Source organism: Doryrhamphus excisus, chromosome 6, assembly GCF_030265055.1.
Source record: "Doryrhamphus excisus isolate RoL2022-K1 chromosome 6, RoL_Dexc_1.0, whole genome shotgun sequence".
In the NCBI taxonomy this organism is placed as follows: Eukaryota; Metazoa; Chordata; class Actinopteri; order Syngnathiformes; family Syngnathidae; genus Doryrhamphus; species Doryrhamphus excisus.
The window spans coordinates 1,522,266-1,547,021 of record NC_080471.1 but is presented as its reverse complement, the minus strand read 5'-3'; the positions used below and the strand labels follow the sequence as shown (position 1 = coordinate 1,547,021).

At 39.6% G+C, this 24,756-nt stretch overlaps 2 protein-coding genes across 2 annotated transcripts in view; both read left to right on the top strand.

Annotated features, from left to right (window-relative positions):
* Positions 1-804: 804 nt before the first annotated feature.
* On the top strand, positions 805-21,485 carry spire2 (spire-type actin nucleation factor 2). Its single transcript, XM_058076357.1, has 15 exons — positions 805-1,685; positions 4,446-4,489; positions 4,563-4,937; positions 7,858-7,938; positions 8,024-8,188; positions 8,433-8,519; positions 10,672-10,789; positions 10,880-11,052; positions 11,331-11,538; positions 12,788-12,915; positions 13,492-13,629; positions 14,959-15,026; positions 15,249-15,276; positions 16,210-16,307; positions 18,988-21,485. Exons 1-15 carry the CDS (start codon positions 1,394-1,396, stop codon positions 19,196-19,198), a joined length of 2,214 nt encoding a protein of 737 aa, XP_057932340.1. The 5' UTR covers positions 805-1,393; the 3' UTR covers positions 19,199-21,485.
* Positions 21,486-22,040: 555 nt separating this feature from the next.
* sntb2 (syntrophin, beta 2) overlaps positions 22,041-24,756 on the top strand; it is a 29,265-nt gene continuing 26,549 nt past the window's right edge. The window contains exon 1 of the mRNA XM_058076362.1: positions 22,041-22,956. Coding sequence (XP_057932345.1) covers positions 22,290-22,956 — 667 coding nt within the window. The 5' untranslated portion in view covers positions 22,041-22,289. The remainder of the gene's footprint in view (positions 22,957-24,756) is intronic.

The following is a 24,756-nucleotide window of genomic DNA, read 5'->3' as shown; positions in this document are numbered from 1 at the left end:
TATTCAATTTCACCCTAGTTTCTCCCCCAACTTTGAGCAGGTTAGCTGGTATTGCTAACAGTAACAGTGGAGTGTTTTGTATTAGAGCACCATTTGCAGGGTGACGACGGCAATTGCAGCCAACAACGAGGAAGAAGTGGATTTGTTTGGAAGCACGACATCAGCAGCACTCGGAGGTTCTTCAAATCGGTCTGCTTTTTAACTGAAAAATTTCAAATTTAACTCACAAGAAGCCATTTTAAATATTCAAAATTGTGTCCTATGCAGAAATATTTAGTATGGGAATTCTAAAATAGTCTCAACCCCGGGACCTGTACATTTTCTAATGGTTATTAAGTCGTGGCCCATTTTATTTTTTAAACTCAACCAATTTTTAAAACTCATTTTTAATATATATATATATATATATTTACACTTAAGTGTTTTTATATTTATTTTGTTAAAGTAATTTTACACTTAAAGTTATTTGTATTTTTGTTTTTACACTTATTTATCTCATTTAATTTTTTTACACTTTAATTTTTATTTGAAGTCCTTATTTATATTTTTTACATTTTAATTTATTTTTAGTTTAGTCATTTAAATGTTTATATTTATTACTATAAATATATTTTCTACAATATTATATTATTATATCATATTTTTATTTATTATATTTATTTCATTTTAATATTTTATTCTATATTTATTACTTATTTTATGCTCATGTATTTAAATACGCAAAGCTGAAGCCCCGACGTCACTTCCTGTCCGCGGTTTTTTCACATCCCCTGGGGAACACATTTACAGCGACACACGAGCACGAGTCTTATTAAATGTCTCAAATGGCGGATTTACTTATTGATTTATTGTCTACTATATTGGATAATAGTTACGTCAATGCGACAACAGGGGTGTTAAATTCATGTCCAGGAGGCTCTGCTAACAGGTTTTCTATGCTAACTACGAACATATTTCATTTATAAACAATGAATCCTACTTAGCGAAAATGCACTCATTACGACAAGGCCTTCGGCTAACTAGCAATTGAGATACTAGTATTCTAATAATCATATACAGCTGTATATGACGTTTTACGTTCAGATTTCGAACCGGGAACGAAGCGTCAACTTTGACGAAACACTTAAAACAGTTCGACGCAAATGCGCGGGATTCAGTGAAGCTATTGTGATAGCAACCGAACATGTCTGTTGAATTTTACTTTGACGATCACAACAAACAAACGGTACAGGATGTTTTACTTTGAAGATGACGAACCGGAAGTGAAGCTTCCTGTAGCTGGCTTGAAGAGCGCTGCGGTAACAAGGTGCAGCTGCGACACTTTTTTGGAGCGGATAGCGGAAATGGCCCCGGTGCTGGCGGAGTGAGACATGGGCTCGACGCCTCGGACGTCATGGCCCGATCCACCAACAGACGCGACCAAGACGGACAATCCCGGGTGAGCGCCGCCAACGACGGCGGAGACGGCCGGGACTTGGCGGAGCCTCGGGAACTGTCTCTGGAGGAGGTGCTGAAGTCTTACGAGCAGCCCATCAACGAGGAGCAGGCGTGGGCGGCGTGCTACCAGTGCTGTAGCCGGCTGAGGAACACCCACCCGCCGGCCAACGCTTGGGTCAGGGACCCGTCCGCCATACTCCTCCACAGGGACGGCACCGTGTCTCTAGCCCGGCCGACACCGGACGAAGGTAACGCTGTCCTCACCCTTGCTGTGATTGCTGCATTTACACGAGTGCCGTCCGCCATAAATAACATTTTTAAAACAACTTCCTGGAATAATTCACATACTTTATTGCACAAAATATTCTAAAACAGGGGTGTCCAAACTTTCTAGCCACATAATGAAAAATGAAAGGGGACACTTATATTTTGTAAAACAAAAACATACTTTGTGATAGAGATAATTTATTGGTATCGACTTCCCACTTTGCTGTTTTTTTCCACCCCATTTTTGCTGTAGTTAAAAAAAAATCTGATATTAATACTACCCTTGGCATATAGATATTGTTGATATTTGGATTCTGAAGTGTGTGTTTATTAAAGACAGCTACTGTATGTTGATGGTGGTATTATTAAAATTTGGCTTGGCAGACACAAAGGACAGCTAAGAAAGATCCAAGTTTTATTGCCATAATATTATGACTTTATTCTGGTAACGTTTTTCCGCAACCTAATTTTTTCCAAAAATTACTATGTTTGTTTATCATAATATTGCATCTTTTAAACAAATGTATTATTTAGTATAATATTTTGACTCTATTCTAGTGAAATTACTGCTGCTTTTCATTTTTGAAAGATCCAAGTTTGATTGCCATAATATTATGACTTTATTCTGGTAACGTTGTAACGTTTTTCCGCAACCTAATTTTTCCAAAAATTATTTTGTGTTTTGTTTCTCATAATATTGCATCTTTTAAACAAATGTATTATTTAAATGTAATATTTTGACTCTATTCTAGTGAAATGCTTTTTGTTTTGTTTTTCATAATTTTGCATCTTTTAAACAAATGTATTATTTAATATAATATTTTGACTCTATTCTAGTGAAATTACTGCTGCTTTTCATTTTTGAAAGATCCAAGTTTTATTGCCATAATATTATGACTTTATTCTGGTAACGTTGTAACGTTTTTCCGCAGCCTAATTTTTCCAAAAATTACTTTTTGTTTTATTTCTCATAATATTGCATCTTTTAAACAAATGTATTATTTAAATGTAATATTTTGACTCTGTTCTAGTGAAATTACTGCTGCTTTTCGTTTTTTGGTTTTCTTGTTAATTTTTCGGGTCGGTAATATTCACCGGCGGGTCACAAATGGTCCCCAGGCCACACTTTGGTCATCACTACTGTAGCTAAAAGTATTTCCTCAACCTTGATTGCAGTATTAAAGCTCGGTTCTGTTTGGACTGGAGCGACTCAGCAGATTTGTTCCTCTGTTCCTCCGTCTGTACTGTATATTTCCCGGTAAATGATTAATAATTCAAATTGTTTTATTGGATGGTTTTGGAGACGTGAGTGAATGTTGCAAATTGGAGTATTGGAGTTGGGGTTGAAAACCGCAGTATTCCTTTGACTAGACGGCTTTTCTTTGGATACAGGGTTTTAATTTGAATAATGTATTAGTGAATATGTGTGTGTGGGGGGGGTGTGAGGTTTTGGATCCGTCATCTGGTGATGACATACTTTACGTGAACGCTACACCGAGGTCACGCCCAATCACAGCTCCTATTTGTCTGCTGTGAGAGCTGCTGATCAATGAGTTTCAGGCCTCTCGGGTGTCGTCCAGTTTGGACTCGCTCACACACACACACACACACACACACACACGCACAGTTACTTTTGCTAAAACGGACCATGGACCTTGCTAGCTTGGATTTAGTAAGTCAATCACAGAACAACATGTTTATGTTGATGCTACTTGGATGCTAATGAAACTGTTTTTTTTACAGAGGTGTCCAAAGTTTTGTCAGTGTGTATATATAAGAAAAAATATACATAGTCGTGTGGTATTTTTGAGAGTATCAACTTCAGTCTTTTTTTTCCTATTTTTGCTGTTTTTTAAAAAAAAAACTTTTTTCCTAATATTCTGTCTTTTTGTAATATTACACCCTAATTATACCACTGCATGACAATATTTTGATTTCATTCTTATAGACTATTTTAAACCATTCCCCAATTATTTAAACTTTTTTTTGCTGGTAAATTTTTATTTTATAATAATGGCTTCATTCCCAAAATATTTTATTTTATATAATATTAATTATAATATATAATTATAATATAATATATATTAAATCAATTATAATATATATTATAAATTAAATATAATATAAAAAATATAGTATATAAATTATAATTTACATTATTATATTTATATAAATTAATATTTTTGATTTTATTCCCATAATATTTGAACTTTTCCCAGAATCAAATAACGACTTAATTTGTTGTTTTGTTTCTCATAATATTCCGACTTAAACATTTTTTCCTCATTATATTATGACGTTTTTTTTTAAAAAAAATTTATATTTTGAATTTATTCTCGTTGCATTAGAACTTTTTCTACAACCTAATTTTCAAAAAAATGACCTTAAAAGCCTTATTTCTCGAGTTTCTCATAAAAAATAATGTATTTTTCTTCAATTTTTCTTCACCATTCTGCTACAAAAATGACATTTTTCTCATCATATTACAACTGTATATTTAAAAAAAATCTCATTAGATTCCAACTTTTTTCTCTTAATATTTTGATATACTTTATTCATGTAAAAATACTGCTGAAATTCTATCTTTAGAATATAAATTGTATTCATCTTGTGTCCCATCAAAGGAGGACCAGCCGGCATGCAGAAATAAGGTGGAAAAACATGTTAGCATGAAAATGGCTAAATTCCGATGTGCAAATCATTTTTGTCAGTCTGCTAATTGTGCATCTTGGTTCTTGCAGATGAAGCTGACTGGCTTCCAATTCCATCGCATACAGAGCGGCAGGTGAGGACAGCAGGTGGACGCTAACGTATCATTCTCCTGCCTCCGTTTCCATCCTTTCAATCTCTCCATCCAGCTGGTCCAGTCGCTTGGTGTCGCCATCTATCGCGCCCTGGACTGGGGCCTGGACGACAGTGAGGAGCGGGAGTTGAGTCCCCAGCTGGAACGTCTCATAGAATGCATGGCGGGAGGAGGCGGCGTCGGGAACGAGGTGGACAGCATCCCGGGAAGTACGACGTATGATGAGGGTTACAGCGGCCAGGAAGAGGAAGATGAAGATGAGGGAGGGATCAGGCTGGTGTCGACCTTTCGCCAAGTGATGGCGATGTGCGCTTCTCGGTTGGCCGACCCCAGCTTGGCGCCGGACCACTACCAGGCGGTTTGCAGGGCTCTGTTTGTGGAGACCCTGGAACTGCAGACGTTCCTCATCAAGATCAGAGACGCCAAAGAGGTAGGCGGATTCTCATTTGTTTATCAGTTTGGTTGTTAAAGACTTGACTTTTACTGACTCACAGGTACTTCGCTAAGATTTGAGTGTCAATGGCTCACGGGTACTTGAGAACGTTGGACATTTCACTGACTTGGCGGTTGATGAAGACGAGAGTTTGATTGACTCACGGGGATTTGACAAAGATTTGCGTTCACTGACTCGTTGGTTGATGAAGACTTGACTTTGACTGACTCGCGGGTGCTGGATGAAGACGCGAGATTGGTTGACAATGACTCCAGTTTCACTGACTCATGGGCGCTCTTAAAGATGCAAGTTTCACTGACTCATCAGCCGATGAAGACTCAAATTTCACCGACTCACGAGTACTTGAGAACGACGGACGTTTCACTGACTCGTTGGTTGGTGAAGACTTGACTTTTACTGACTTGCGGGTGCTTCATAAAGATGCAAGTTTCATCGACTCATTAGTTGATGAAGACTCGAGTTTCACTGACTCAGGGGAACTTGACAAAGGTGTGTGTTCACCGACTCATCGGTTGATGAAGACTCGACTTTAGACTTGACTTTTACTGACTTGTGTGTGCATGATATAGATGCAAGTTTCATCGACTCATTAGTTGATGAAGACTCGACTTTCACTGACTCAGGGGAACTTGACAAAGATGTGTGTTCACTGACTCATTGGTTGATGACGACTCGACTTTCACTGACTCACGTGAACTTGACAAAGATTTGCGTACACTGACTCATTGGTTGATGAAGACTCGACTTTCACTGACTCAGGGGAACTTGACAAAGATGTGTGTTCACTGACTCGTTGGTTGATGAAGACTTGACTTTTACTGACTTGTGTGTGCTTGATAAATATGCAAGTTTCATCGACTCATTAGTTGATGAAGACCCGACTTTCACTGACTCGGGGGAACTTGACAAACATGTGTGTTCACTGACTCATTGGTTGATGAAGACTCGACTTTCACTGACTCGCGTGAACTTGACAAAGATTTGCGTACACTGACTCATTGGTTGATGAAGACTCGACTTTCACTGACTCAGGGGAACTTGACAAAGATGTGTGTTCACTGACTCGTTGGTTGATGAAGACTTGACTTTTACTGACTTGTGTGTGCTTGATAAATATGCAAGTTTCATCGACTCATTAGTTGATGAAGACCCGACTTTCACTGACTCGGGGGAACTTGACAAACATGTGTGTTCACTGACTCATTGGTTGATGAAGACTCGACTTTCACTGACTTTGGAACTTCACAAAGATGTGTGTTCACTGACTCGTTGGTTGATGAAGACTTGACTTTTACTGACTTGTGTGTGCTTGATAAAGACACAAGTTTCATCGACTCATTAGTTGATGAAGACTCGACTTTCACTGACTCAGGGGAACTTGACAAACATGTGTGTTCACTGACTCATTGGTTGATGACGACTCGACTTTCACTGACTCACGTGAACTTGACAAAGATTTGTGTACCCTGACTCATTGGTTGATGAAGACTCGACTTTCACTGACTTTGGAACTTGACAAAGATGTGTGTTCACTGACTCGTTGGTTGATGAAGACTTGACTTTTACTGACTTGTGTGTGCTTGATAAATATGCAAGTTTCATCGACTCATTAGTTGATGAAGACCCGACTTTCACTGACTCGGGGGAACTTGACAAACATGTGTGTTCACTGACTCATTGGTTGATGAAGACTCGACTTTCACTGACTTTGGAACTTCACAAAGATGTGTGTTCACTGACTCGTTGGTTGATGAAGACTTGACTTTTACTGACTTGTGTGTGCTTGATAAAGACACAAGTTTCATCGACTCATTAGTTGATGAAGACTCGACTTTCACTGACTCAGGGGAACTTGACAAACATGTGTGTTCACTGACTCATTGGTTGATGACGACTCGACTTTCACTGACTCACGTGAACTTGACAAAGATTTGTGTACCCTGACTCATTGGTTGATGAAGACTCGACTTTCACTGACTTTGGAACTTGACAAAGATGTGTGTTCACTGACTCGTTGGTTGATGAAGACTTGACTTTTACTGACTTGTGTGTGCTTGATAAATATGCAAGTTTCATCGACTCATTAGTTGATGAAGACCCGACTTTCACTGACTCGGGGGAACTTGACAAACGTGTGTTCACTGACTAATTGGTTGATGAAGACTCGACTTTCACTGACTCAGGGGAACTTGACAAACGTGTGTTCACTGACTCATTGGTTGATGAAGACTCGACTTTCACTGACTCGCTGGAACTTGACAAAGATTTGTGTACCCTGACTCATTGGTTGATGAAGACTCGGCTTTCGCTGACTTTGGAACTTGACAAAAATGTGCATACCCTGACTCATTGGTCAATGAAGACTTGACTTTTACTGACTTGCGTGTGCTTGATATAGATGCGGGTTTCATCGACTCATTAGTTGATGAAGACTCAAATTTCACTGACTCAGGGGAACTTGACAAAGATTTGCGTTCACTGACTCATTGGTTGATGACGACTCGACTTTTACTGACTTGCGGGTGCTTCAAAAAGATGCACGTTTCATCGACTCATTATATGACAAAGGCACGATTTTCACTGACTCATCGGTTGACAGACTCGCTGACTCAGACGTACTCTATGAAGACTCGACTTTCATTGACTGACGGGTGCTTGATGAGTCCTCGAGTTTCGCTGGCTTGTGGTTGCTCGGCGAAGACTCGACTCTTGACTCACTTGACTTAGGTCATCAGGTCATCAAAAAAAGACTTGAGTTTCACTGACTCGGGTATCGACAGACCCCAGTTGAACTGACTCACGGGTGCTTGACAAAGACTGCAGTTTTACCGAGTCACACCTCCAAAGACTCAAATTTCACCAACTGGTGAATTTATTGGTCTTTTTCTTGGCGTAGATGCTGAAGAAGATCACAAGGGAGGAATCCGTGCAAGAAAGGACCGCGACGGAGCTCGACAGCCTGAAACACAGAGACTGGGTGAGTCCAGACAGGTTGACGGGGCGAGTCGAACGGTGGTACTCACCGCGTTTGTTTGCGTTGTTTTCCCCCCCCCCCATCGCAGGCCCGTCTGTGGGTGCAGCTGATGAAGGAGCTCAGGCAGGGAGTGAAGCTGAAGAAGGTTCAGGAGCAGCCGTTCAACTCGCTGCCCACCGAGTTCAGCCTGACCCCCTTTGAGATGCTGATGCAGGACATACGAGCACGCAAGTTCCAGCTACGCAAAGTCATGGTTAGAGGCACCATGTTGACGTTAAAGGGGCGGGGGGGGTCCACACCTTTATACAGCGAGAGCCACATTGTGAAAAATGAAAGGATGCATATTTGCCACTTTGATATTTTGTACAGCAACAAATATATTTACTGTTGCTATGCTGATAAAATTTCAATGTCAGTTGATGACCAAAAATGTCTCCTTCAAAATAATATTTCATTGAAGTTACGTAACTCCATTTTTTTTCTCCCCCTCATTTCAGTTGGATGGTGACATTCCGACTCGAGTTAAGAGAAACGCTCATGAACTCATACTGGATTTCATCAGATCAAGACCCCCATTAAGACCAGTAAGTTTGCCACTGCATGACAAATAAGACACGCCTACGGCAACTGAAACCCAATCGCAAGCTCCACCCACGTATGCCGACTCGCCACTTGGAACCGGCTGATTCAGGTGGACACAAACCAGCCCCCCGCCCCCCTTTGCACATTTTACCTAGCCGCTGTGGTCATGTCCTTTATGTCTTAACTAGAACGTCTCAAACATTGAATAATAAAAAATTACAGAAACAACAACAAAAATTAAAAATCAGCGGTAGTTTTACTTGAATTAAGTTATTAAGAGAGAAATGTTGTAATCTAACAAAAAAGTGGAAATTTTATGCAAATAAGAGCAAAATTATATAATTTAGTTGAAATGCTAAAGAAAAAAAATATATATTTTTTTTTAATTATGAGAAGCAACAAATAGAGTTGTCATTTTGGGAAAATTAAAATGCAGAAAAAGTTAGAATGCGGGGTTAGCATCCGTAATTTTTTTAAATAAATAAATAAATAATAATATATTAATAATAAATAAATGCATACATAAATATACAAACAAAATTAAAATAATAAAACAAAAATAAAAAAATAAAATTAATAAAAACCTTTCAAAGCAGACCACCATGCTGTCATAACATGAATTATCATGTCATGACAACACAAACATGACATGAATGTCCATGTGTGCTTTGTCACCGTGGCAACACCAGACAGGGAATACAATTTGTCTCGTATCGGCGCGAGAACCGACGCTAGTCTGCAAAACCTCCATTGGTTTCCTCACATAGCCTACTCCTACATAGGCTACATCTGTCTTTACATGCTTTGCCTAGCCGAGCCATATGTGTCGACAGTAGAATTATCCGCCTATCTTCTTGTATTCGGACTCCAAATGTGACTTTTTACCACAGTGTTGTTGTTTTTAAAACAAACAAGCGATGAGGTTAGTTTCAGGCTCGTTTTCGTCGCACGGGGAAGAGGATATGACGTCCATCGGGTACGTGAGTGTCTGTTGTTGTCGTTATACTAATACTAACACATTAGCAACGTGCAATGGCGGCCCTGGCCAATAACGCTTATCATAAATCAATTGAAAAACGTACAGTTAATCCTAGGTCATTGGGATCGGTAGCCTAAAAGTAAAAGTGGAGAATTTACAAGAAATTAACCCTTTCAGACCCAAAGGCTTCGCTCGTGCATATGACATATTTGCATCTCTGAGTCATGATTGAAAGATGCAAACGTGAGTACTTTTCCCCCCATTAAAATGGTGTGCACGTGGGAAAACAACATATAAACATGACATATCAAAAATAAAAACCTGTCCACTTTGTTTTTATGTGAGGTTTTTTTTGCCCTGGAGAAAAAATGCGGGTTTGAAGGAGTTAAAAAAAAACCCCCAGCATAAATATTTTTAAAAGCTGTAATTTTATGAGAATAATGTCAAAATATTAAGAGTAAAACGTCTTCAGGAAAAAAAAAGTGAAGGCCGCACCTGTGCAGTTTGTATCTCATAATTTCACATTTTTAATCTCATAATTCTTACTTTTTATCTCATAATTTGACTTTTTCATGTCATAATTATGACTTACCGTTAGATGACTTTTTTTTTTCAGTGGTGGAAACTGGCTTCCATACATAATAGAAACAAACAAAACCAAATTAAGTAATTTAGTGGTAAAAGGGAATATAATGGGAATAAAATCATAATTTTACAAAAGAAGCAATTATAAATCTTTGACGGAATAAAAACAGCAAAAATGGGGGGGGGGGGTGAAGTTGATGCTAATAGTAGGCTTTTTTTTACCTGTATGACAAATTTGAGATGCATGTTTTTTTTTTAGTGATGTCCGATGTAATTATCGGCCCGATCAACATAAAAAAAATCGGTATCAGATTTACCGATATTTAAAAAATGCTCCGTACAACACACGTCTGTTCATTCCACTGCAGGAGATGTGTCATGTTACACTGGAAATTTGGACAATATCTGCATATTTGTTTTTGGCCAAATAGCCAATATCGGACATCCCTAATTTTTTTCTTGAAATAAATATCACTTTTTTGCATATGTTTGACACTGTGCCTTTTTGATGGGTTAGAACGAGTGTTCTTGTCATGTCTTTGACCGTTATGAAATAAAAGTCATGTCTGGTCATTATCCTCATTCACCAGGTAGCGGAACGCAGTCTACCCCCCGCCCCCCCACAGCAACAGTCCCTCCACGAACAAGTCCTGGCTGAGATCAAGCAGGAGAGAAAGCTGAGGCCTGTCGATCTTCCCAGGTCTCGACGTAAGGAAGAATTTCGTCATTATTTTTGAAACGGTTTTGTACTGAATAAAGTTCCACTCATTGCTTTCTTTGCCTTTTCTCATCCCGCAGCATTTGGTTCCATGCCATGCTTGGCTCAGACCTGTCCGTGTAATTCCAAATCTACTTCCTGCATCGACTTATCCATCTCGGAGCCTGGGTCGGGGTCCCAGGCGCCGTCTCGTCCTCGAATCCTTCTCAAAGCCCCGACTTTGGCTGAGATGGAGGAGATGAACATATCTGAGGTAAGGTGGGGAAGATGCTCCGAGGCTTGGCTGCTGTTGGTTCGAAGCCTGAACGCATCCACCTTTTTCAATGTGATATCAGATCATTATAATAGTTATAATTTATATATATATATTGAGGGGAAAAAATGCATTTTTTTTCAATTTTATTTTATTTTAAATAAATCTTTTATTACGATTTTTATTTTATTTTTATTTTGGTGATAAAACATTATTATTAATAATTATTTATTGATTATATATCAACCCATGTGGTGTTGCTGCGACGCCTGCTGCAGGAGGAAGAGTCCCCCGACAACTCGGAGCTGAGGAGGGCAGAGAGCTCCCCGACGCCGCTCAAACGAGAACGCTCCTTTTCCGAACATGACCTGGCGTTGCTTCGCGGCGAGATTCCCCCCTCGCTCTCCGAATCGGTCCATTTCGGCGACATGGTCAGGCCACGATCAAGAACCCTGACAGGAAGTGGGCCGCCTCCTAAACACAGAGGTGAGTAGCTGGATGTATACGGTGTTGCAGGCCTTAGTATGCTTATACTATACTTTGATGCTAAGACGTTATTTATCTTTCAAGAAAACACTTTTTTTTGTCAGTTGGACTTTTTTCTATGAATATTTTGACTTTATACTTATTAAGTTACAGCTGGTCTTTCTGGTAATTATAAAGTCCCATAAAAGTTGGACTTTCTTTTTTTGTAATAAGTTACTTTGCAACCACATTTTCCATTTCACATACCACTTAAAACTACTCTTTCTTTAATATTTAAACTGTATATCAACTTTTTATATCAGTTTATCAGTTTAACTTTTTTTGTCATTAGAATACAGCTGTTTTCTTGGAATATTTGTCTATTTTCCTAAAAATACAGCTGTTTTTATCTATATAATTATGACTTGAATCCCAAAACATTTTCCAAACTTTTTCCACAACCTAAATTTCCAAAATTTGCATTTTTTTGTCACAAATGTCTCTCTAAAATGTCAACTTTATGCAAGTAAAATGACATTATTTGTCCTCATATTAAACTCTGATTAGAAGTTAACTTTTTCCTCTTAATATTTTGACAATTTTTACTTCATATTTTTGACCTAAAACTGTGACCTTATTACCATAATATTCTTTTCTCCGCTACTTAATTTTCCAAAATGTGCATTTTTTCCTCACATTATGACTAGGGATATCCGGTAAATATCAGTGCCGATAATTATCGTCCTGATATCAGCATGAAAATGTAATATCGGAATCAGATTTCTTTCCCGATCATGAAAACCGATATTAAAAAAATGCTGTATACAACAGACATGTTCATTCCACCACATGAGATATGTCTTATTACACATATCGGTATCTGTTGATATCTGTATCGGAAATGTTTCTTAGTATTTTGACTTTGTGTAATTTTTTTTTTAATTTTTCCTACAAATTTCTGTAAACTGCCTTCTCATAAAATTGTGACCTTATTACATATTATTTTTTTCTTCATCCTAATTTTCAAAAAAAAAATTGTTTCTTACAACTTAAAAAAAGTTTTAATATTTAAACTCTATGCTACTAAAATGATTTACATTTTTATGCATTTCATAATTAATTAGTTTTTTTTCGTTTTCCAGTCTCCCAGGCCGCACTTTGCATATCCTGCTTTACACCTAGATGTTTTTCTGCATTGGTATGCAATGTTAACCTTTTATTCTCAATCTATTCTTCTTTTCCTCCTCTTCTCCCCGCTAACCTTACCTAGCGTTCTTCCCACTTGACGACTGGGCATCGACCTCACCGGCACGCTTGTCTCTGAGCTCCGTCGACGAGGCCACGGAAGCACACGAGAAGATGTTCAGCTCCAAATTGGATGATGAGCATCAGTGGATGGTGAGCAACATGCAGGAACTGCTTGTGTACTAAATGATGTGTGTACTATCAAACAGTTTTCTGGCTTGATATAGGCGGTTATAGTCCAAATGTTACTGTTTTTTGCCTAAATGAAGCATTTCCAAGCATAAAAATGGCTAAATGAAGTAAAATACAGATATATGTAGCCTTCAAGCACTGTGTGATTATATGTGGTAAGTGTCAGTAATCTTACTGAAATGTTGCGTGAGACACACAAGCACCAGACAGGATCTCGGGAACAATAGGCTATTATTGCAAGTTTGAATGAACTCACAACAGGCAACCCTGACGTCATTTCCTGTCCAGCCCTCCCCAACTCAGCACCGGAACACATTTACAGCAACACAACCTATCACACTTTATTAGTAAAGCCTCTATCATGTCCGGAGGGCTCCAATAATATTTAAAAAGTGTATTTAAAAGGTGGTCAACAAGGTTTCTATGCTCTAACTACATTAGAATATTCCATTTATTTCTAAGTGATCACACTTTACTTATCACGATCGGGACTGTAGCCATTTAAGCATGATTTCTTGCCTTTTTCTGTTCACCAAGGAGGAGTTCAGCCACCCGGTGGAGAGCCTTGCCTTAACAGTGGATGAGGTCATCAACGTGCGCCGAGTGTTGGTCAAAGCCGAAATGGAGAAGTTTCTCCAGAGCAAGGAGCTCTACAACAACCTGAAAAAAGGCAAGGTAATCAAGGTGGAACCATGTTTCTTTCCTCGTCGTCCTCCGTTCTTCCACCGAAACCCGGAAGTCCGTCTCGCGGCGCCATTGAGAAGCCCTAACGTCTTAAATACACGTTATCTCCCTAAATTAGGCTCAGGTAAATACACAGTTATTGTGTCACTCCTAGCTATCGGATGCACTCAATCTGAAACACAGAAAAGGGCGGGAACAAATTGGTCGTCTTCCCAACACAACGGGAGTTTATTCTTCTTCTTCACTGCTGCGCGTGGCCTTCCAAACTAACCAAGCCGCAGCGCCCTCTGTGGCGTAACTGTGCAACAGCACCGAATAGCAAAAGTGCCTTACTGTGTATTTTGGAACGAACAATAACAGAAAGATGAAATGAAAACAACATAGAAGTCATTGAAACTACAAAGAGGATATACCATTATGACAATATGTACAAAACAACATGTTTAATGGATTAACTCCTGTTTTGTTTTGTTTTTTCCTTTTTGGTGCCTTTTTGGAACACTAGCTTCTTCATAAGCAAAATCATTATTTTGTTTGCGTCATTCTTCGAACGATAACTATAATACAGCATACAGGTTTGTAGTCAAAACACGCATTTAGTCTTCAAAAATGCAGAAAAAAACAATTTCCCCAAAATGCTCTAAGATGTTTTTTTTAATTCCCTTCATTTGTCACTGCTATGTAAAGTGGTACAATAAATCTATTGACACTTAATTAGTAAAAAAAAATGCATATATCTGCAAATTTGACATTCAAAAGAATCAAAGATGTGATAATATGTAGTATTCTACGTTGGTCACTAGGTGGCAGTAGATACACAAGCACCAAACTTGACAGGAAATTCGCTTTGAATGGTCTCACAACAGGTAAAATAAATAATCCCTAGCACCGGCGACTGTTAATTTTACTGAAAAATAAGTCAGACGTGAGTTATTGACATAATTATATTTATGACATAATTATATGACATAATGTGACCCACTCAGAGTGGATCCATGATCCACTTTTTGGGTCCCAAACCTTCAGTGAGAAGCACTGCCCTAATCCGGCACAGTGTGGACACAACTTTTTTTTTCAACCTGCCAAAAAAAAACCTTATAGGGGTGTTATTTCATGCATTGAGGGCTCTAATGTATTAAAAAAATGCGTATTTAGAAGGCTGTAAACACGTTTTTTATGCTCCTAACTCAAAAATAATCCTACTTGGTGGAAATTCACTTATCACTGTTGAGCCTGGAACAAACTAACCGTGATAAAAGAGGGATTACAGTAGTATTTACTTGATGAGGTAAGAATTTTATAACTGTGTGTGTTGCTTAGGTTTGCTGTTGCTGCAGAATGAGGTTCCCACTTTTCTCCTGGCCGTCTTCCTGCTTGCTGTGCAAAAGGTAAGTGGCAGGGTACAACAACAAAAAAATCTATAAAGTATTTGATGCCTTGTTGATTTGAAATAAATAAAAGGCAGAAATATGGTGAATATGAGTCCCAACAACAGCACCCATGGAGGTGGAAACCTTCTGCTCTGGGGACGTTTCTCCCACCCAAATCCCTTTTTTTGTGTTTGTCTGACTTAGGCAAATGAGATGACATTCATGTGTTTGTGCTTTCAGGCCTGCGTGTGGTGCTTGCAGCGCAAAGGTAACTCTTGACTCTCCACCCGCAACAAAATGCAGTGTACTCACTGGACACTGTGGTGTAGCAATATTTGGGTGCAATATACCTGTATTACACAACCCTAATGTGGTAGTGTGGTGTCCAAGAGCAATTTGCTCATTTATGCTGTGTTTATTGACAGGGGAGCCTTGAACATGCAAAAAATAAGCAAGGACCTCTTATCCAATCCAAAACTATATATCACCACATTATCTTTTAATACATCTTCTTTGTATTTTAGTTCATGTTGCCATTTTATACTTCAAAATGCTTAATTTAGACAGAAAATATGTACAGTTTGCTTATATATAACTATTTGTTAACTAACAATAGGCCATTTTCAACCACAAAACAGTATGATTTTCAGTATATATATAATAAAAAAATGTTATTTGATTTTTTTATTTGATTTTTAAAATAAAAATCGAATTAAAAAATCTAAATTTTTTTAGATTAAAAAAAATTATTAGATTTTTTTAGATTTTTAAAATAAAAATCTAATAAAATCAAATAATGTTTTTAAATAAAAAAATCGAATTAATAAAAAAGTAATTAAAAATAAAAAAATTATTAAAATTAATAAAAAATCTAATAATTTTGTTTTATTTATTTTATTTTTATTTAGATTTATTTGAAAAACTGTGAGAGTGAAACCGCAAGTTTCAAAGCTTGATGGATGCTGCATATAGTCTTAAGGTGAGTGTTGGGTGGCTTTGGCGACACCTAGCGGCCACTATAATTGACTGAGTGGGACTTAAAAAGCATACAGGACGCTTTTTGCATATAACCTCTATTTTGACTGATGCAAGTTATACTCCAGAAAATACAGTGTCCAACACACCTCAACATCGAAAGTGTAATTATTGTATTTTGCAGTACTTGTCAGTACTTGTCAGTTTTGTTCTTTCTGTGCTGCAGATGAAGATTCCCTCCAAAAAGATGGCGCATATTCCCGTGTACACAGTGGGTTTTCACAGCACTCCAAAGAACCATGAACACAAAAGCAAAGTTTATAAGTGAGTGAGTCTGGCACACACTTTTTGCACCAATACTGTCCAATGTTAAAGAAAAAAACTACATTTTAGTAGCATGAAATTGACATATTCAAGAATTTTTTTTTTACTTTTTAAAAAGTCATCACCTAATGAGAAACAACAAATAAAATTCTCATATTTGTACAATAAGGTTGGGGGGAAAAAGTTCCAATATTGGGAATAAAGTCAGAATTCTGAGAAGAAACTTTACAAAAACAAAGTTGAAATAGTTTTTAAAAAGCAAACAGAAACATTTACAAGAATAAAGTCAAAATTTTAAGACATTTTATGAATATAACATAATATTTTTAGGAAAATTTTCATTTTAGTTGCATAAAGTTGAAATATTAAAAATATGTTGTCTTTTTTACAGCTTGTAATATGAGAAACAAAGTTGTTTGGGACATTATGGTAATAATATGAAAATATTATTACAGTAATAATATTATATAATAGTATATAATAATATTATTATGTAATATACAGGTAAGGGCCAGAAAATTAGAATATTTTCATAAACTTGATTTATTTCAGTCATTGTGTTCAAAAGGTATAACTTTTACATTATATTTAATCATTGCACACAGACTGATGCATTTCAAATGTTTATTTCTTTAATTTTGATGATTATAGGTGGCAACAAATGAAAATCCGAAATTCCGTGGGTCAGAAAATTAGAATATTGTGAAAGGGTTCAATTTTGAAGACACCTGGTGTCCTGCAAAGGGCTTTAAATGGTCTCTCAGTCCAGTTCTGAAGCTTACACAAACATGGGGAAGACTTCAGATTTGACAGCTGTCCAAAAGGCAACCATTGACACATTGCACAAGGAGGGCAAGACTCAAAAGGTTATTGCTGAAAAGGTTGGCTGTTCTCAAACCTCTGTGTCCAAACACATTAATGGAGAGGCAAAGGGAAGGAAAAACTGTGGTAGGAAAAAGTGTACAAGCGATAGGAATCACCGCGCCCTGGTGAAGATTGTGAAAAAAAACCCATTCAAAAATGTGGGGGAGATTCACAAGGACTGGACTGCTGCAGGAGTCAGTGCTTCAAGATCCACCACCAAGAGACGCATGAAAGACATGGGTTTCAACTGCCGCATACCTCGTGTCAAGCCTCTTTTGAACAAGAAACAGCGCGAAAAGCGTCTCACCTGGGCTAAGGAAAAAAAGAGCTGGACTGCTGCTGAGTGGTCCAAAGTTATGTTTTCTGATGAAAGCAAATTTTGCATTTCCTTTGGAAATCGAGGTCCCAGAGTCTGGAGGAAGAGAGGAGAGGCACAGGATCCACGTTGCTTGAAGTCTAGTGTGAAGTTTCCACCATCAGTGATGGTTTGGGGTGCCATGTCATCTGCTGGTGTCGGTCCACTCTGTTTCCTGAGATCCAAGGTCAACGCAGCCGTCTACCAGCAAGTTTTAGAGCACTTCATGCTTCCTGCTGCTGACCTGCTTTATGGAGATGGGGATTTTACGTTCCAACAGGACTTGGCGCCTGCACACAGCGCCAAATCTACCAGTGCCTGGTTTAAGGACCATGATATTTCTGTTCTCAATTGGCCAGCCAACTCGCCTGACCTTAGCCCCATCGAAAATCTGTGGGGTATTGTTAAGAGGAAGATGCAGAATGCCAGACCCAAAAATGCAGAAGAGCTGAAGGCCACTATCAAAGCAACCTGGGCTCTCATAACACCTGAGCAGTGCCAGAAACTGATCGACTCCATGCCACGCCGCATTAATGCAGTCATTGAGGCAAAAGGAGCTCCAACCAAGTATTGAGTACTGTACATTCTCATATTTTTCACGTTCATACTTTTCAGTTGGCCAACATTTCTAAAAATCCTTTTTTTGTATTGGCCTTAGGTAATATTCTAATTTTCTGACCCACGGAATTTCGGATTTTCATTTGTTGCCACCTATAATCATCAAAATTAAAGAAATAAACATTTGAAATGCATCAGTCTGTGTGCAATGATTAAATATAATGTAAAAGTTATACCTTTTGAACACAATCACTGAAATAAATCAAGTTTATGAAAATATTCTAATTTTCTGGCCCTTACCTGTATATAAGTAGTTGGAAAATTAAAAAAAAAAAAACAGCAGAAATGGGGCAGGTTGCAAAGTTACGAGAATAAATTTAAAATATTAAGAGAAAAAAGTTGTATCAGAACGAGAAAAGTCACAATTTTCCACGAATAAAAAAAATCAGAATATTATGAGCAGAAATATAACTTTAGTAGTTGAAATATTTCATACGATTTTTTTTTAAGTCGTAATATGCCAACCAAAACAAAATAAAGTTATTTTCGGAAAATGAGGTGGAGGAAAAGTTGCAATATGATGGTAATAATGTAAAAATATTGTGGAATAAAGTCTTAAAAATGCTTAATATAATTCATATTAAGAAATATATTCATATTAAGACATGTGGAACTCAATTGGTATTAGATTATGGAAAATATGGGTATTTTTGGGTAGCCATTGTGTCCTGACTGAGCTAAAGAATTAGCTATTGGAATGAGTTTGTGGATAAATGTGGAAGTGGTTAAATAGGAATAATTCAAATGATGTTTGTGTAAAGATTTCAGCGTTCCCACAATGAATGTCGGATGAAGATGGGTTGTACCTGACTTGACGTGATGAAACTTGTCGTCCCCCTCCAGATCCCTGTGCCATCTGTCTCGCCGCTCCGTGGAGGAGGAGTTCCCCCACCTGTACGCAAACGGATGCACGCTGCGTGACGTCTGTGCCGAATGCACCAAATTTGTGTCCGATGTGGTTTCATCCAGCCGTCGAAGCCTGGACATTCTCAACAACACTCCTAAAAGGGAAGCCAAGAGTGCTGCTCTTCAGGGAACGCCGATCCCACCATGAGACCTTCCTTCACAGCCCCCCCGCCCCCTTCACCTTCGCTTTAGGCAATCTGTCACCCACAGCTACGTCACCTACGTCAGCTACGTCACCTCCGCACCAGCAGCCAAATGACTCCTTGCCGAGCACTGTGCTGTATCGCTCTTCCGTAGACGCACTTCCTGGAGTTCACTCATTCCATACAAGATCAGATGAATGCCTGGTTATGACTGGTTAGGTGTAGTGGAGTGGCTGCAGTAAAGCCAAGTGTGAGAGCCATGCAGCATGGATAACTTAGCTGGCTAACTAGCATTGTAGCGCCCTGCATTTGCCTTATTATACCGAGAATGTCAGATATACTGGAAACTAATTGTAGCAATGTTTTTCACAATGGATGTGGGTTGTTGTGCTAGCGCTAACCTTTAACCGCTAACCAATCTTAACCCCTAATCCTCGATTCTAGCCCCTAACTGTAACCCGTAACTCGCTTAACCTGACTAAGTCATTACCTCAAACGTGACCCCAATACCTAGATCCTAGCCCCTAACCGTAACCCTAACTAACTAAACCTGACTAAGTCATTACCTCAAACACTAACCCCCGATCCTAGATCCTAGCCCCTAACCGTAACCCTAACTAACTTAACCCGACTAAGCCATTACCTCAAACCTGACCGCAATACCCAGATCCTAGCCCCTAACCGTAACCCTAACTTAACCCGACTAAGTCATTACCTCAAACCTGACCGCAATACCTAGATCCTAGCCCCTAACTGTAACCCTAACTCACTAAACCCGACTAAGTCATTACCTCAAACACTAACCCCCGATCCTAGATCGTAGCCCCTAACCGTAACCCCAACTCACTTAACCCGACTAAGTCATTACCTCAAACCTGACCCCCATACCTAGATACTAGCCCCTAACTGTAACCCTAACTCACTTAACCCGACTAAGTCATTACCTCAAACACTAACCCCCGATCCTAGATCCTAGCCCCTAACCGTAACCCGAACTAACTTAACCCAACTAAGTCATTACCTCAAACACTAACCCCCGATCCTAGATCGTAGCCCCTAACCGTAACCCCAACTCACTTAACCCGACTAAGTCATTACCTCAAACCTGACCCCCATACCTAGATACTAGCCCCTAACTGTAACCCTAACTCACCTAACCCGACTAATTCATTACTTCAAACACTAACCCCCGATCCTAGATCGTAGCCCCTAACCGTAACCCGAACTAACTTAACCCAACTAAGTCATTACCTCAAACACTAACCCCCGATCCTAGCCCCTTACCGTAACCCTAACCCACTTAACCCGACTAACCCCTAAGCCATTAACTCAAACCTAACCTCCATACCGAGATCCTAGCCCCTAACCGTAACCCTAACTCACTTAACCCGACTAAGTCATTACCTCAAACCTAACCCCCATACGAAGATCCTAGCCCCTAACCCAAACTCGCTTAACCTGACTTAACCCCAAGCCATTGCTTCAAACCTAACCCCCAATCTGAGATCCTAGCCCTAACTCGCTTAACCTGATTAACCCCTACGCCATTACCATAAACCTAACCCCCAACCCTAGATCCTAGCCCCGAACCGTAACCCTAACCTCAATGTCAATGCTCCTACCCCAAACCTCGAACCTCTTATCCTGAACCATAACCACAACCCACTTAACCTTAACCCCTAACCATAATCCTACCAACCTTAACCTGACTAACCACTAAGACATTACCCCCAACCTAACCCTGCTAACCCCCAGTCCTAGATCCTAACCCCTAAACGTAACGCTACCTTAACTAATCCCTACTGTTCCACTCCGGCTGGGGATCCACCAGGTCTAACCATAAGGTGGAAGATGTCCCAAGACTCCACCAGAGCAACTCGTTAGGAATTGATTTTAGACAAAGAAGAAAAGGTCCATCTTCTCAAAGTCCAAGGTGTGGCAGGTTGGGAGGACAGAGAGAGATGGGAGGTGCTCTTCCTGTTCCCGGCGTCACCCTCTGCCTCTTATGGAGAACTAGGACGACTAACATTAACCTGACCTGACAACCCCCCAGAAGATTCCCAGCCGGAATGAAAGGGACAACTAAAGGATGAAAGGGATGGATGGTCATGATGTGGAAACAAAAGCAGAGGAACCACAACTTTGTCACTTCCATGCTAATGAAACATTAACTGCAATAAAGTACCAATACACGTAGCATCTGTGCGTGCTCACGCCGGGTTTTGCACCATCATCACCGCACAAATCCATTCATACGTCATCATAAACGTTCCGGGGGGTGTGACGACAAAAATAACACAAATCAAATACTGCTGTTGCAGCAAAATATTGCTATTTTTACTGCTACTATTTTTGCTACTTTTGCTAATTTGCTGCTACTGCTATTGTTTTTTTTTTTTTAAAGCCTTTGATTTTCACTGTTTTGTGAGCAACACCTACAGTCAATACTACATTCTAGTTCCTCTTGAAAAGGGTTTGTCCTCTGGCACCATTTAAGACCATTTAAGACCAGGACCATAGCTTGTTAATGTCGTTAGCATTTTAGCATAAAAATGCTATTATTGCATAACGGTTCACATAGAGGGGTCTCAAAAAGCAGCTCTGTTTGTACAGATAAATATCAGGAGCCCACATATTCATTTATTAAATATAATAAAACAAGAACAAAATATTTTTGGGGCGTGGACAATATTTTAGGGAGGATTTAATCCCCCTAAAATCGGCGTAATAACGTTTGCTAGAACGCGAAACGGAAGTAGACCGCGGACACACTAAACATTGTGCCTTTACTTTGAAAGGCTGTGGCGGATGTGGAATGGTTGAGTTGAGTCCAACTTTAAGGTGGAAGCGGAATAGCTTTAGTTGCAAAACTTAACAATAAGCGATAGTGCTAAGCTATCGGAGCGACTTGTCTTGCCCCCCCCCCTTTTCTCGATGGAGGTAACCGCCTCTCCTTACCGTGTGTGAGTGGGTGTGTCGATGCGGCCCAGTGGGACTCGAGCTAGCGGCGGCTGGTATGCGTTGTGAAAAGAGGGAAAAGTTGATGAGGAGTTTAGTGTGAAAGCGGCCGCCTCGGTGCTGGCTTACCGAGCAGGGATGGCAGTTTGGACCCGAGCGGACAAACACGGCGAACTGGACCTTCTACTCCGCGACCGCTGGATCCGAGTGGCCGCCGAACTCACACGAGAAACGCTGACTTTAACCGCCGAAGCCGAGACCCCCGGGCAGGGGGGTCACCACCGGGACCACGGCGGCTCTCCAGCGGGCCAGAGAAATGGGATGTCGAACGGAAACGAACCTGGAGCGAATCTAGAACAGTTCCAGAACCACGGGGGAAGGGGGCACTGCGGCAGCCCGGGTCGCGTGGGTGTCTACGGTCTAAGCAGCCCGGGGAAGCACCCGAATAACGGCGCAAACTCTGATTTTGGAAGTCCCGGATCCAGCTACGGCAGTCCCGGGTCGAGTTTTGCTTCCAGACAAGTCGAAGCCCCCGCGAGTGCGGACGTCTGCACGGAGGCTGTGCGGAAGGTCCGAGTTGTCAAACAAGAGTCCGGCGGGCTGGGAATCAGCATCAAAGGGGGACGTGAGAACCGAATGCCCATCCTCATCTCCAAGATCTTTCCGGGGCTCTCCGCCGACCAGAGTCGCGCTCTCAGGGTCGGCGACGCCATCCTGTCGGTGAACGGGAACGACCTCCGGGAGGCGACTCACGACCTGGCGGTGCAGGCGCTCAAGAAGGCCGGAAAAGAGGTGACGCTGGAGGGTAAGTTGGCCACGTTAGCGCGGGGATTTGGGCCGAGATTAGTTGTCTTCCCGCATGTTTGCTTTCGGGACGTGGAGGAAGTCATTTTATGCGACACTTTAAACACGAACCTTACAAAAGTAAACACAAGACTATCTTAATGTTATATCATGTATGAAAAATATGAACTTTGTAGCGTGATAAATTAGTGGTCTCCAAATTGTGTCTCGGGGAAGTTTGCAGCCTGCGGTTCTTTATTGACCAGCAAATACTTTAAAAACACAAATACACAAAAGGTTAGGGATTTTGGGTAATAATAAAATGAACTAGAACAGGTGAGCTTCACTTTCATTTTCATCTCCAACTGTTGCATGTTTCACTATCTTTTACAAGGTAAACAACAGTAAAATTCACAACAGGTGACTTCATTTTTCACTTTCCCTTAAAAAGGGGACACTTTAAAGGGGAACTGCACTTTATTTTAAAAATTTTGCCCATCGTTCAAAAACTTTATGTGAAACATAAACACATTTCTTTCCATTTTGTGTGCATTATAACACAAAAAAACAAGTTAATATGAGCAGGTTTACAATGCACATCATTGGGATGCACTTATTTCCATTATGAAACCCTCTAAAAAAAAGACCTCTAACGACATTGCATGGTTTGATATCCATGCTGTGATAAACATACGTACATAAACATGTACACTGATGATAACATGTAGTATTTGCAGTATATATTGCTGTATTTTGATGATTTAAAACACTACCCAAGCTTTTCTTTGCGCATTGATATACATAATTATGCTAATTCCATCAACTACAACAACAACAGGGACAACACTTACGATGTCCACTTTCATTTGGATGGCTGTGTCTTCCAGCACAGGACGTGTGCTCCAGTCCTCGGGTAAAGAAATGAAAAAAAAATGACAAACAAGCATCTTATTGAGTCTTATTGAGCAAAATTGAGAGCTAGGTATCCACTCTTCCGTGTGAATGACGCTGAGACGAGCGGTTAGCGAGATGTTGTGTTAGCATCAATGCTTTAAATCAGGGGTCTCAAACTCAATTTACCTGGGGGCCACTGGAGCTAGGGTCTGGGCAAGGCTGGGCCGCATCAGGTTTTCCAAAAAAAACAAACAAAAAAACGCATTTATTAAAAACAGAAAAATGAATAAACTTTGCTTTGGTTCCGATTTTCCACAATAAAAGCTCTGATAAAACATTCCACTGTTCTCAAATATCTTACTTTTTATTTTTCTGCACAAAATAAGATGAAAAATAGAAGAAAATCAATCAGTAATAAATATAATAATAATAATAATAAAACAGCAAATAATAAAAACTTAAGAAAGCACATATAGTTGGTGGGTAGACAAATGATTTTTTTCATATTAAAATGAACAAAGCATTATTAGAGCCCTGTAGACATGACAAAACACGACTATAGTCACATTTATACTCTTTTTATTTACAACATATTGCGCAACTGCAGGGTCTTGAGACACATGCTAACTCGCAAACTAGAGAGCTAGCGACCTAAACGGTAGCCTTCAAGTTATTTCCTTTCAACTTAAATAGCCAAAAACTTACCACTTCCACACGGATAGGGAGGATAACTATTAACAGTTATTTAACCTTTAACATGAACATGAATCAAACATAATAATTTTTTCTGGGTACATGATACCATACAGCATCCATATCAAACTTGCATGGGCCGCACTAACATTAAACTTTCATATCAAGGCGGGGGCCTCAAACTAGTGTCCTGCGTGCGGGCCGCGTGTTTGAGACCCCTGATTTAAATAATCAA

Coding starts and splice junctions, on each gene's coding strand:
- spire2 (XM_058076357.1), top strand. CDS start 1,394: ATGGCCCGATCCACCAACAGACGCGACCAAGACGGACAATCCCGGGTG. Junction 11,053..11,330: donor AGGAGATGAACATATCTGAG/GTAAGGTGGGGA, acceptor CGCCTGCTGCAG/GAGGAAGAGTCCCCCGACAA. Junction 15,277..16,209: donor GTGGTGCTTGCAGCGCAAAG/GTAACTCTTGAC, acceptor TCTGTGCTGCAG/ATGAAGATTCCCTCCAAAAA.